Source organism: Bos mutus, chromosome 18 (assembly GCF_027580195.1).
Source record: "Bos mutus isolate GX-2022 chromosome 18, NWIPB_WYAK_1.1, whole genome shotgun sequence".
In the NCBI taxonomy this organism is placed as follows: Eukaryota; Metazoa; Chordata; class Mammalia; order Artiodactyla; family Bovidae; genus Bos; species Bos mutus.
In genome coordinates, this window is record NC_091634.1 from 60,630,026 (window position 1) to 60,645,021 (window position 14,996).

General features: G+C 37.8%; 1 protein-coding gene across 1 annotated transcript in view; it reads left to right on the forward strand.

Moving 5' to 3' along the window:
• GLG1 (golgi glycoprotein 1) overlaps positions 1-14,996 on the forward strand; it is a 130,059-nt gene that overhangs the window by 77,499 nt on the left and 37,564 nt on the right. Inside the window, 3 exon segments of the mRNA XM_070388726.1 lie at positions 4,140-4,172; positions 6,119-6,205; positions 10,346-10,561. Of these exon segments, the coding sequence (XP_070244827.1) occupies positions 4,140-4,172; positions 6,119-6,205; positions 10,346-10,561 (336 nt within the window).

Sequence of the window (14,996 nt, forward strand, 5' to 3'; positions counted from 1 at the left end):
AGTATCAAGGTAGAAAGTATCACAATAAGCATTGGTTGTCATTTACTATCGTTTAATAAACTTCAGTTTCTGTTGCCTCCTAGAGATGTGCCTTTGATTATGTGATTTGATTTCTGTGAATTTCACTATCTCTATCAGTAAACTGGACACAATACCATTTTTTTTGCCCCACCCCCCCATCATGTTATAAGAAGTAAATGTAGCACCCGGCTCAATCCAGTGACACTTTTACTGTTTTCTTCTGCACGCATCACGTTTTTCACCAGCGTCAGCCCGGTTTCTCGGTGCTGTCTGCTGCAGAGAGTGCTCAGGCTGTCTCCCAGGGTGCTGTTGCCACATCGCCGTCCAGCATTAGCTGCGTTCCTTCTGCTTTAGTCACTGTGTTAGGCTGGGGGGCTGCGTCACGTTGTCTTCTTTCTCTTTCCTGGATTCATAATGAGTTTTTTGTTGATACTAACATATGCAGCTTCAGCAGGCTCTTCTCCAAAATTTGATCATTAATTTAACAGAAAGTTATTTGTGAGAGTTTTCCATTGTTAAGAGAACAGTTTTTTAAATTCCAATGAGGAAACACTTGATGTAGAAGACTTTTCGAAGTCCAGATTTCTGTCTCCAGAGTAATAGAGAGTAGCTAATTCTGTGGCAAAGCTTAGCCTCTAATTTGCTGCTTCCACAGGCTAGGAACCTTCACTTTGCCTCTGATTTGAAGGGGTGGGTTTGAGTGGAGGACTGGTTAGAAGGGAGGTTTCAACTCTCAATTTTCTGTCTTCATCATGTTCTTATTATTTGAAAAAATTACTAAGCTTACCCTAGTAGATATGTGTTATTCATAAAATATCAATTATTCTAACATATATTACAAAACCATGAAAGTGTAAATTAAATGATGAGTTTTTCAAAAAAGAAAGCTTCATTTATTTTCTTCCTGAGCTCCAGGGAATCTTCTCAGTTGCATCCCTTTTGGAACAGCCCCTGGGCCGGTCTGAACGTTCAGGCCCAGCTCAAGTCTGCTTTTGCTCATTTGCTTGAACTCACCATTTTATTTCTACAGCTGGACTGTAAACTATCTGTGGTTAGGGACAGTGCCTTACTCTATAATCCCACAACAATGCCTGGCACAGTTTTGGGTACTAAATATGTATTCAGTATTTACTTGTTGATTGATTTCTTGGGATCATTTTATTTAGAGTGTTATTTCACTGTTAATAAAAGGAAAACAATCTTCAGCCTCTTCTTCCTTAATAGTTCTGGTGTTAGTCCCCATACTCTTCATATCCTAAGGTTAAAGATCATCAAGCCTGTCTGTGTGTACAGATTTTCAGAAGTAGATGTGCTGTCTGATGAAGTAACTTGATTGTGACCTCATGGCAGCCGTGCAGGCTCGGAAGCACACCTGTGTGAGCACCCACATCTGTTTTTGTTCCTTGAGATCTCTGTCTTTTCGTTTCTTATCAAATGGCTGAGTGCTCAACTGTAGCATTTTCTTTCTTTTTTTTTTTTTTTTTTTTTAATACTTTTTCTAGAGTTAATTTGTGTTGGTATTGTGGGTTTGAAGTGAAGTGAAGTAGCTCAGTCGTGTCTGACTCTTTGCAACCCTGTGGACTGTAGCCTACCAGGCTCTTCCCTCCATGGGAATTCTCCAGGCAAGAGTGGAGAACCCACTGGAGCGGGTTGCCATTTCCTTCTCCAGGGGATCTTCCCAACCCGGGGACCGAACCCGGGTCTCCCACATTGCAGGCAGATGCTTTAACCTCTGAGCCACCAGGGAAGCCCTGTGGGTTTACTACTTTGTGTTTTGTATTTTTAGGTTTCTGTTCTGTTCTTCTGAACAACTACTCTGTCCTTTAATTCTATAGGCTTTTTTAAATTTATGAGAGTAAATTATTTGTAATTACACTTAAAAATTCTTTATAACTGTTCAATGAATCTCAGTGGCTTAACATCATAATCTTTTTCTCATAGCATTCCTATATTGTCATCTTCTCTTTGTGAATAGAAAAACTATAAAGGAAAAAAATTGTCAGTTGCAAATCAAGACAGTGAGAGAGATAAAAAGCAAGCCTGATCTTCAGATTTGCAGTTCACTTACGTCTCTGTGGACTTTGTCATTCCTTCCTGAAAGGTGCGGCACTGTGTACTTACTAATATGATTCACTAAATCAGATCATTACAGTTAATGACAACTTAAAGGTTTTGAGATTTTTATTATTTCATTTTCCTGATAGGCTTGTTAGTCAGTTTTTCTTCATTACAGACACCCTCAAAACTTCAAGGGCTTTCTGCTTCACATGTCTCTCCTTGTCCTTGCAGCTTTCTGTACGTGTTCTTCACAAGAGTCAGAGTACAGGCCCCCCCGAGCACATGTAAAGCCTCTGCTCATGTTATGCCTGCGAACATCTCACTGGCCAGAGCAAGTCAGCAGCCCGGCCTGACCTCAGTGGGGCAGGGGGTGCACTTGGTCCACAGCAGGAGGCCGTGCAGAGTCACGAGGACAAAGGGCAAGGGATATCAAATCCTATTAAGAGTGGAGAGCTGGGAGCAATAATCCAGCCTACCACTGTAGGGAAGCAGGACGTTAAAACAGTCGTTAATTTGCTAATGTAAGTTTTGTGGACTATGAACATGGCAACACTTTTTTCCCATGAGTAACTTAAATCTTATTTGACTACTTTGAAAATTCTCCGAGCTCTGAATTTCTTTCAAGAATGCCCCTTTAAACCAAAATTATTGTTATGGAAATGAACACAAGTAGAGATGCTAGTGATGCTAATTGCCATATGTGCTTTGAGAAAGAGGTAGAATTGCTGATTGACTGGAAAAAGTGGAAAGTGTAGATGTAGAGGGGATAGATAGAAAACTGCCCAAACAAAAGAAAGCTTTCTTGCAAATAAACTGTTAAGCGTTATAAAGTAGGCACTTGGAATTGAAATGAAGGGAGCAGAGTTAAGCTAGATTAACTCACAGTATGGAGGCGGATTTCTGAGACTCAAACACATCAGAAAGGCATTAAAGTATCTGTTCTTACTTAGACAAGAAGGGAGAAAGTTCAGAGGTGGTGTGTTATAATCTCACAATTGCCTAGCAATCTAAGTCAACTCTAGTATATTTTATAAGTACATACAGAAATGAGTTTGTATGTTAGAATTAATGCCTGTTAAATACTGTAGTGGAATGAATAGTTCCTTAGAAACCCTTTTCTTCTTGAAGTGATGCTCGGTGTGTCCGTTTAGCTTGCTAATATTTTCTCTTTTCTGTGCTGCCTTATTTCTTTCCTTGAATAGGGAGAATCTTTTTATTTAGAAAAATGGCATCATTTACAACCTTTGTCAGGAATATTTCATAGAGGGGAGACAGAATTGACTTCGCTTGAGCTGGTTCGAAAGCTATGGAAACTCAAAGTAGATAGTACTTTACTATTGTGTGCATTATGACAGCTGTATCTCCTTTACTGGTATGAACAAGGAAAGTAAAGGAGCGTATGGCAAAGCTGTGCAGTTTTAAGCTTAACCTCGTCTACTTGTTTGTCACCGAAATGGAAGTTCATTTATTCTCTGTTGTATGTACTTGGCTTTATGAGCAAATGTATTCACGGGAATATATAAATAGTTTGGTTTTTTGTAATGTTATATTTTTAATCATAGACCTGCAAGGTTATGGACTCTTAAGGTTACAAATATAGTACAGGGAGGTCCTGTGTGCCCACCACCTTGCCTCCCCTAATGGTGACATGAGCCTAATTTGTAATCATTGTCAGACATTTTTTGCCCTCTTTAGTAAGCCTGCCTTTTTCAGATATCTGACTTTCTTTAAAGCAAGAACACCTATATTGTGCCCAATCCTCTTTAGCTTTCAGGATTATGAAGTATTGTGTAAGGATCCTTCTGCCAGTGTTGCTTTATCTCTTTACTACATTCCTCTCCATTTTCCCAGTTTCCAGATTGTACCATGGATTGCCAAGGGACTATGTTTCATCTGCTTTTCTGGTATATTGCTCCTCAGCAATCTAAAAATCTGCTCCTCCTGTTGAAGAGATATAATCAGTTGAATATTCAGATTTCTTGTTTTGAGTTTATTTTGCTGGTATTTGAAAACCTGAGAGGATTTTTTTTTAACAGCGTCTCTTTTTTTTTTCCTTTTAGCCTGAAAATGAAATTTCTTCAGACTGCAATCATGTAAGTATGGACTTTCCATAATTCGCCATGTGTGTTTTATGTATATGATGGCAGATATTAGGGTGCTCTTCCTTTGTTCTGGGAAGCATAATGTTTTCTTAAATGCACTTAATCTTAACAGGAGAATGATTAACCTTATCTAAGGGCCATGATAAATCTACAGATAGTCCTCCATTGTAGAAACCAGCAAGCTCGGCCAAATAATATTTGTAAACATAGCTTTTTCTTCAGTTACAGCTACCATATGAAATTGTTTCTTTGCAAGTCAAGTTTACAATGTTAGAGTTTTGTCTTTTAAAGTTATTTCACTTAGTCATCATAGAGTCATCTACTGTGTGCCAGACGCTATGATGGAAACTGGACACAACTAAACACCTCGAGGATGGAGACAGGCTCGAGCTGGCAGATACAGACTCCAGAGATAACTGCGACTGATGCATTCAGTGTCGTATCTGTATCTCCATATCGTATACAGTCTAACATTAAAAGGAACCGATGTGAAATCACATCTGTGCAAAAAGCACTGAATGCTTCGGCAAAAGCCTGTAAGAGCACAGTAGGGACACAAAAGTGAATTTTGCCCTGGTGGGTTGATGTCCGGAAACACCTAATAGTGGAGATGATACTTGAGTTGTGTCTTCAAAGAGGAGTAGTTCTATATCTGACAGTACTGGAAGAAATCACTCCACCTCCACATTATTTGGTATTTTGAATGGGAGACTGCAAGAACAGAGAAGCAGATTGGCTGCTTAAGTTGATGACGTATTCTAGGTAAGGTCTAGATAGGTCAGAGATTTAAAGTAAAACACCACAAAAACAGTAGAAGAAAACATGAACAGGGGGTAGGGTTTTTAAAATATAACACAACCTCAAAAATTATTTAAAGGAGAAAAAAAAGATTCGTAAGTCTGATTGCATTACTGCTGTGACATCTTGTGATTCAATTAACCAAATGCTGTACTTAGTCACATTACCTGCCACGGACCATAGACACCACTGGACAGTCTTTGTCTTTTTCCTCCTGCTTTAACCTCCATTTCCTAGCTCTGTATGTGTTCAAACATTTGCTTCTGTTTCCTGTAATAGTCAGTGAAGCCCTTGAGATTAGACTGTGTGTGATACATCATCAGAAGTGCTAAGCAGATGTTTGAGTGAGTCGGTGAATGAGTGATTGTATTCTTTAGTCATGGAGTGAGGCAGCCTGAGAAAAAGGCTCCTCCGCATCCTGCATCATAGAAAGCCCCTACTCTGTTTTCTCCATCTGAGCAGAGTTTAAGAGCTCATTTTTGCTACTTTTCAGAAATTGGATCATGTATTGAAATTTTTTAACTGAAGCTGCAAAGATAAAGTAATATTCAGCCCTCACCTGTGAATAGTAATGGCTTTAGAGATTTCATAGTTTGAAGCATTGAAACAGTTGTGTAAAACAGACCTTATCATGTACGTGTCAAGTTGAGGGTTTTAGAGGAATAAAGAAAGATACACTTGGAAATTAGACTCTGGACGACATTCCTTCATAAAAAGCATGTGAAAAGCACTGTTGGTTGTGAAATCTGCAACGTAGCCTTCAGTTCTGAGTTTCTGTGTTAGACTTTTTGATTTAAGAAGAATTTTGCATGTACACCTATTTATATTTTCTTGGAAAAACTCTTATCAGGAATTTTCATTTTAGTTTTTTCTTGACTTAAAGAAATTTGTCCTTAAGTAAAAATAGAAAAAAATATATGTTTTGAATGGTAGTGCTTTATTTTGTTTCCACATTTTTTCCTTTTATTTATAAATACAGTGACATTTTAATCTTTTTGTTCATTAACTGAAGTGTAAAATATGCCTTATCTGACTGTATAATGGAATTTTATCATTTATAGTAACCACTAATATTAAATTTCATGCTATTCTAAGTTTTTTGTTTGTTTGTTTTTTGTGTTCTTTTCTCTTGTACCTAGTTGTTATGGAATTATAAGCTGAACCTAACTACAGATCCAAAATTTGAATCTGTGGCCAGAGAAGTTTGCAAGTCTACAATATCAGAGGTAGGTAGTGAAAGAAAGAATTCTGTGGATCTTTAATGACCTGAAAGGAAAAATGACATCTGTTGACCAGACCAGTCAATGAGGGAGGAACGAGTGATTCAGTTACTCTGCTTCTCTTGCATTCACGTATGTCTTGGTTCAGAGATAGACCAAGGCAGGGGTGTGTGTAATTAGACTTCTTTTTCTTAGTCTGCACTCACAGTAGGATACTGTTGATTCAGGCAGGTTGGCAATCAGGCTCTTTTTGTCCCCAGATGGAGAATACAGTCACTCCTGTCATCAGTGAGTGCTCTCACACGCTGCACAGTCCGCTTGTGACTGAGGCGTGTCGAGGCAGTTTCCCGGAAGGCTCATAAGCAGTCCTCAGTGTTTTGGCTGTGCGCTTGGGCCAGTTGAACCACAGAGGCATATGCTCCAAATAATAGGAGTTAGCATTAGATAGGTTTGTGAAAAAGTTACATGTATATTGTTATAAATGGATATTGTGTATAAAGACAGAAATTACTGAAAATGTGTATAATATTACATGTATGGTGATATATATATGTGTGTGTATATATATATAATGTAATTAATATTACATTAATTGGTGATATTTTTTCTATTCTCTTGGCTCAGTGTAAATATCAAATGATATTAGTGAAAATTGTGGTATTGAAAATTGTAATTTATTTTCTTTTTTAGAATTAGTGGTAGAAATTCTATGAAGTTGGGGATTTCTACATACTGAAAGAATCACAAAGGAAATAATTGCTACTTTTCTATCTCCAAGTTAATAATCAGAGATCTTGCATTATATAGATTTGTCCCCAAACTATCTTTTTTTTTTTAATATGTTTATTTATTTGACTGCTCTGTGTCTTAGTTGTGGGATCTTTAGATGTGACATGTGGGATGTAGTTCCCCGATCAGGGATTGAACCTGGGCTCCCTGCATTGGGAGCCCAGAGTCTTAGCCACTGGACCACCAGGGAGGTCCCCTTACTACCTTACTGATGACTTAAGTTAGGACCATCTTCTCTTGAGCTCTTAGGGAACACCCTACTCCAACCAGGTAAGTCCTCAGCTTATGTACCTCACTTAGCTCTTTATGGGATCTTAGAGAACCTGCTTTCTTCCTCAAACCTTCTACTACTGAATCAGATATGCTTTATTCTTTTAAAGCAGTGACCCTTCATCAAATATGTTGGGGCTTCAGAATAGAATAGCTTATTTTAAAACTTTGATATTCAGCTTTTAGATTCAGTATTACGTACCTCAAACTCCCTTGGCTCGCTATGTGACTGACTATACATTCCAGTTTGAGTGCCATGTGGAAATTTAGCTCAGAGAATATACAGATTCGTCAGAATAATTTCACCCTTTGTTGGTTTTATCTATCTGTATTTATAAAATAAAACTGTTGGGACTTCCCTGATGGTCCGGTGGTTAAGACTGTGCTTCCACCGCAGGGGGCACAGGTTCAGTCCCTGGTCAGGGAACTAAGACCCCACATGCTGCCTAGGCATAGCCAAATAAGTAAGTAAATAAAACTGGCTTCCTTGTAATGTGTGTGCTACGTTATGGCCCTCTTGTAATCTTTTGGAGGATGTTGTGGTTTTATAACAGATTCATGTAACAGGGGTACTTCGCCCTCTATAGAGGGAGATCATATTGCAGTCAGAAAAATTAATTAACAGGAAAAGTAAAACATGTTATACTACATTTCCCTCTTCTCTTTTAATTTTGGAGTTATTCTTCCAAGGAGAAAAACAACATCATAAAAATACTGAAGACTGCAAACTGAACTTTTTATTTACTCTCCATGATTGAGTCAAATATTGCCTGCTTTTCTCTTGCATTATGTCAAAAGTAGAGTGACTGTAGCGTTTCTCTAATGGTTCCTTAAGAATCTGCTCCCCAGCCACGTCAGACTTTACTTCCATTCATAAATATGTTGATGATTTAATGCTGTTTTTCATTGTTATTCTTAGAAGTTTTTTGTTGTTGTTGTTGTTGTTTTTAAACTTCTCTCCAATACAGTGGTTGGAAAAAAGCATAAAATTTTAATTCAGACACTACATCTGGTTGTGATTGGTGGTGGACTGAAATACAGATAGGTACAACATCTCTGGGTTTCAGTAAAATCTCAGGTGATGGAAGCTAAATATACATTTAATTTCTTATTCAGGCTTCAATTCAAAGTGTCTGGCAGTCTTTCTTCAGACTTTAACCCGCTGGCTGCCCAATAGAGCCTGTCTGAATACTTGCTCCTCATTGTTTAAAACCCAGGTGTCTTCCACTAGTCCTGTTTTTTTCTTTCATGCCGGGCTTTTTTCATTAGTTGAATTATAAACACTGAGATTTTTAAGCAGTTATTTCTCCTTTTACTTTTGAAACTTACCTCTGTTTTACTTTTTTAAAAAATCACAAACAAAAAAACCCTTTTCTTGGAAGTACATTTATGGCCCTCTTCTTAGGCGTCATCAAAAAAAAGAGCCCAAGGTTAAACTGAAAGAATTGCTTTCAGCTTGTTGACTGTTGAAGATCTCTGCTGCCTCTTGAAGCCAGTGTGAGGCTGTTTAATTTCCCAAGTTTGCTTCTCTGAAAATAAACACAGTTTTCTGTCTTGAACTGAGTCTTTGACTTGCTCTGAATTTAACACTGGGGTTAGGCATGAAGAGACCCAGTGGCTTATAGGACTATTAGCGTGTGGTGTGTCCTTCACCCTGTGCCTTCTGGAAAAGGAGATTGTATTTGTCTATCAAGTGTACATATTCACCAGATGTGGTATAAGAATGGAGAATGGTCTCTGTTGGTCAGAAAAAACCCAACAAAACATTCCCTTCTCATTTATATTAAAAATAAACATTTACATTTGGCTCCTTCCTCTTGTCAAAACTGCCATTTTTGTTTGTTTTTAATTTCTCCAAATGCAGTAGGCGTTTTCCAAACAACCCTCTGTGCTTTATAATTCAACCTTAAAACCCTGTAAGTAGATTGCACTTTTTATGATTGAACTTCAACATTTTTAGCCTAATTTCCTTCCTTAGGACTTGTGGTTTTGGATGCGCTTTGCAGAGACACTACCCATGTGGGGCCACTTTTGCTTGATCCACTAGATCATATGTCTAAACGACCCAAATTAGAATTGCAGTGGCCTTCCCCTTCCTAGACTTCTTGCCAGACTGCACTGGACATCATTTTTAAACATGTTTCTGTTTCAGACCACAGTGGTGAAGCTGGGAGTCTACTCAGTTAAGAAACATGCCCACTTCCTTTCCTACTTTAATTCTGCTCATCTCTGTTAGTTAGGCCTTCAGTGTTATTTACAAATTGCCGTTGATGACAACTGCAGAGACACATTAAGTTGAAATTTATTTGCCAGACATTAAAAATGGAAAGTAAATAATCTGCCTTTTTACAAAGTTAAATCCTCCATGTGTTTTCCTTCTCTCTTATCTATTTTCTAAGTAAACTAGCACTATGGGGAAAAAAAAAATGCCCAAACCCATAGTTAATTCAGAACACATTAATGTCATGTCGAGAGGTAAAATAGTACCCCCCCTTTAGTAATTAGGTTTATCTAACAATAATAGTTTGCTGTGTATGTTGGCATGAGATATGCAACTGGACTTTAGTTCTGCACCTGTTTTTCAGACCTATGCCTTAGATTAATCATATCACTATCCATTGCATTCTTTGCATGGGTAATGGTAATTCTCAGAAGAATCATTTAAAAAGAGCTGTCAAAAACTCTTTTCAGGGACTTCCCTGGTGGTCCAGTGGCTAAGACTCTGAGCTCCCAGTGCAGGGGGCCCAGGTTCAATCCCTGGTCAGGGAGCTAGATCCCACATGCTAAGAAATTTTCTCAGTAAACTGAATTTTTAAAAAAAAAAAAAAGCTGTTTTACTTCAAACCTGGATTTTACCTACGCATTTATGTGTTTTCTTGTAAAACACATTAGTAAGATATTTCCTAGAAAGTGCAAAAGTCTTAATAGCATAGCACACACACTGTTTTCTTTACAACAAAAGCATTTCTCAGTGTTTTCCTTTTCTTTCTTTCAAGAAGAAACAAGAAGGTATCATTCTCTCTTTCATAAAGGTGGTTTGGTAAGAGATAGAATGCTTTCGTAAAACAGCCATTTTCCTTTGAGCAGATCAAAGAGTGTGCTGATGAGCCATTTGGAAAAGGGTACCTGGTTTCCTGCTTGGTGGATCACCGTGGCAACATCACCGAGTACCAGTGCCACCAGTACATCACCAAGATGACAGCCATCATTTTCAGTGACTACCGGCTCATCTGTGGCTTCATGGATGACTGCAAAAATGACATCAACATTCTGAAATGCGGGAGCATTCGCCTTGGAGAAAAGGTATCTATCTCTCTACTTCACTGGCTTCACCAAAGGATCTTACAAATTTGATGAATGAACAGCTTTGTATAACTGGCACGGAGAAGATTTAGAGCTGGCATTGGACTCAAAGTTGAGGTCTAGACAGCCCCAGTATCTAAGGCTAGTTTGCCTGTGGATGCACTTTATCTGTTTGTAACCAAATGTTTCAATATTGTGTGGGGAAGTAGAGGAATTCATATCTGCTAAGATTAGTATTACCTTCAAAATGCAAAACCAGCTACCATTTCTTACTTGTAATGTTCCTCTGGAAAAGCTTTCTGTAGTCTTAAGGGAAAAGTAGTTGGATTAAGAGAGACTCAAGTTTTCTAACCTTTCTTAGCATATACCTCACTGTTGTCTAAAAAAATTACTTAATAAACACACCAGTACAAAAGAGAGCATATTTAAATATTAGAAAATTTTAAAATATGTGAAGGGTACTTTTAGCTTGTCAAAAGAAAGGTACTCTGTAAATAGGATATGTGTTATCTTCGTGTCAGAACTAGTTTTAGTAAAGACAGGAAAGAAAATAACTCCCTAGTTTCTTGCTCCTTAATTATATCTGATCTTTCTTTGTTCTTATTGGTCTGTTGTCCAAAAGGTCACAGTAGAGGATCAGTCAGGTTTGTGCTTAATCCATTTGCTCAGCAGAAGTGAAAACTCCTGAGAAGTAGTAGGTTTCGGTGGGAGAGGTAGCTGAGACCTGTGGATGGCACAGCTGTTAATTGCCGCTGCTCATCAATCTGCTGTTCAGGGAGTATGAGAGCAAAACCCATTTGTCTCCTTGCCCTCTGTTTGTTCAGGGCACTGCTTGCAGGCTTCCGTTCTTGGCTGGGACGTGGTGGTAGAATTCTGGAACTGCACACACCAGTTCAGATGAAGCTTTGAGGGCTGGTCATTGTCTGGCTGTCACCAAATACCCTTTGCTTCATACCAGCTCAAGGCTCTGGCCCTTTCCCAGGGCATCTGAGTCGATCTTGAGAGCTCTGTGGACTGGCATACAGCTTCCAGGCAGCTCATGAGAGGCCAGTTTTAATAAAGAAGACTGATTTCTTGACTTTGCCAACACATTTTAGAAATGGCACAAAAGCACTTAAGTCACTCTGATAATTCAGAAGCTCCTGTGACTGACTTTATAGTGCCAAGGATTAATATCCAATTCCATCTCACTCTTAAAAATCTTCACATAAGTGTTCCAGACACACTTTTCAGGAATCAGTGATGGCACATTGTCATATTTGTGGTCAGTGGTCCATGCTGTAGAACGGACCATTATAATCCACCTCTCCCTGTAGTAGTTCTTCCCCATTGCCCACCAAGATAGTTGCTCATTGGCTTCCCAATAGCAATCTGGATTGTCCAGATAAAACGTGCTTTTGGCAGGTTTTGTGTATGAGTTACTAAATCCGTATTGACTTGAACAGTGGCAGAAAATAGTAGTGCCAGAGCCCAAAGATGTGACAGTGAGTGTTGATTTTTCAGCTTTGTTAAAATAAAAAATGTTATATGGGGCATCCAAAAGCACATTTTGTAATTTTCATCTTGTGTTGTACCTGCTAGTTAGATGAATTTCTCTTTATACCAGGCCCTCACCGTAGCACCCTAGATGCACTTCTGAAAAAGCATGTTATTTTCTGCATGTGTGTATGTGCGCATGCGTGTGCGCGTGCTCAGTTATATCTGACTCTTTGCGACTCTGTATGTAGCTCACCAGGTCCCTCATGCTAATGCTGCAGCCAAGTTTAAAAATGATAGCAGTCTGTCTTCAGCCCTCCCTTGCCTTGTCTAAATATAGTTGACTTCTCTGAAGTCAAGTTATTTAGATATGAAAATTATTCTGAAAATTAATAAATCAGCTTCTGACCACAGAAGAGAACACACTCATCAGTTTTAAATTTGTTGCCCTGAAGCTTGCAGTCTCCTCTGTGACTGGCTTTCAACTGACCTCCAAAAATCAGAGAAGAGGGGTCATGGTTAATCTGTTAGTACCCTGCCTCTTGTATGAACATTTAAATGTCATGATTTGAAAACCATAATGATTTTTTTCAAAATATTAGAATATGCAAAATTTAAAAATAAAAGCTATATATTTAATAAAACTTGGAATTTTCTAAAATATTTTTTAATAATTATTTTTAAAAAGAAAAAGCAGATCTTTGAAAGTAAATGTAAATAATTCATATCATCTGAAGAGAAAGCAGAATGTGACATCCAATACAGGAGCTTAATTGTAGCCATGTGCCTCCTTATTACTACTTCTGTACTTTTCCCTCAGTAGTTGTATCATTCCATCATTCTCTCCTTTAAAACCAACTACTGTGAATAGTTCAGATTTTTGTCTCTGTCTAGAGAGGTAGATCACAAAAAACATCACAGATGTTGAAATGGTGAATAATTAATAGCAGAGATGAAAACTCAGTTCTTGCCCGTTTTTCTGATTTGTGTTGTCATTCTCTGGTCTTTCAAAAACATATATTTTTTTAAAGCACAAGATATATGGAAGAAAAAATATTACCTGCTGAACTGCTGAGCACTTACATGGACACTGTATACTAACTAGTTTTAAGACTAACATCTGTCTCACCACAGTAGAATTTTAAAAATTCACTGTAACTCCATTTATAGGATTATTTGTTATGCATATGTCAAGCTTGCATATTAAGAAGTTACCTTTTTAAAATCTAAGCCCAAGTAACTTCATTTATTGTATATTATATGCTGGTGTACAGCCCCTTGCTTTCATTTGTATTCCGTAATAACCCTACAGTCTTCTCTATCAAATATTTGCATACATTTGAGTTTTGTAACTCAAACTGGCTGACCTGGAAAGCTGAGAGACTCTGGGGAACTGAGAAGAATTCCTGAAAAATCTTTTATTTGAAAAAATTATCTAAAGTTACGATAATAATAAAAGAGAGCATCTAATGGATGGAGGTGATGTTTTGGCCTAATGCCAATATGTGGTGCTATAACTGCTGTAATTAAAATTACATTTCACATTCCTTAAAGGGTCTCACACCGTGACGCTGCTATGTTTAAACAATTGTGAACCCTAAGTATACAGAGAAACATTTAGATCCTTTGCAGGGAAATCGTTTCTTGACCCTGTGAAGCCAGAACTAAAGGCTAAGTAAGTCTAAATGGAGAGTTGACATATGTGCTGTTATTTTCAGTCTCTTGTGCGATTATGACCTAATTGCTAGTGACCATCTCAGTAAGGTGTTTTATGAGCTACTTGACTTTGGTATGAGACATGATTTTATACCATAAAATCGTGTGTATCATAATCTCTTGTAAACTGTAAATAATAAGTGATTGATATGTTTCCAAATCTTTATCACAGGTTTGTTTTAAGCCTGAATTTCTGGGGTTTGTGTCCACTTTCCTCCCTCTCCTTATCTTTTTTTCAGTTGTTCATCAGAGTTTCTTTTCTCCCTTCAGAATTACTCCCTAATAATACTTTTTGATCATCTCAGATTTCTAAGCATTGGATGGAATCTTCAAGCTAGTGACAGAGTTTGAGCTACAGACAGAAAATAGGAAGCACGAGAATATGCCCGTGTAATGTGCTTCCTGATCTTTTTTGGATTAAAAAACCTTTTGAAATTTAATGAAAGCTACAAACTCTCCTCAGGAAAAATACACATAACCCACATACAAATTGTAGGAGTTTCATGGAACTCCAAGGTCCATAAAAAACAATGGTGGCCTGTTAGCTGGGTGCCTGATGCTCTGCAACTCTGTTTACTCAGCTGCACTCTAGGTATCACAGCTCTTATTCTCTTTCACAAGTGTATTAGGAGAGAGCATGAACATTTTCTAGAAAGTACTTGGAGATTAATGTGCTATGGAACAAACCCTATTACGGCAAAATGGGAAAATACATGGTTTTTTGTTGAATTGAAATTTTAGTAAAATAAGTGTTTCCCTACCTAATTTTAGGAGTCTTACATACAGATGACCTCATGAATGTGGTATTTTACTATAACGAGATTTTATGTGCCTGTGTGTGTATATGTGTCAGTAAATGATGGCACTCTATTTTCTGTTGCTTTGGTTTGCTGTATTTATAGATATACCTCTCAAGTTTTTGAAGCATATCTTCTGAGTATAGAAGATTAGAACTCTGAAAATGTTTAGGGAAAATTTTTCATGTTGTGGTTGCTATGGGGTTGATGCAATGTACACTTAAAGATAATTGGACGGTTTTAGGAAAGCTCTCAAAAGCAGTTTGTATACTTGGTGGTAATCTTGTTAATCACATTAAGATAAATGTAAAACATCAAAGTGAACATTACTCTAAAAGTGGGGGTCTTTGTGGACAGTAGAAAATAGAGAAAGAGGGTCTCTCTAGCATATTTCCTCATTAAATTCCGTGGTTTGTCTTATTTTTTAAACGTGACTGAAGCACTGT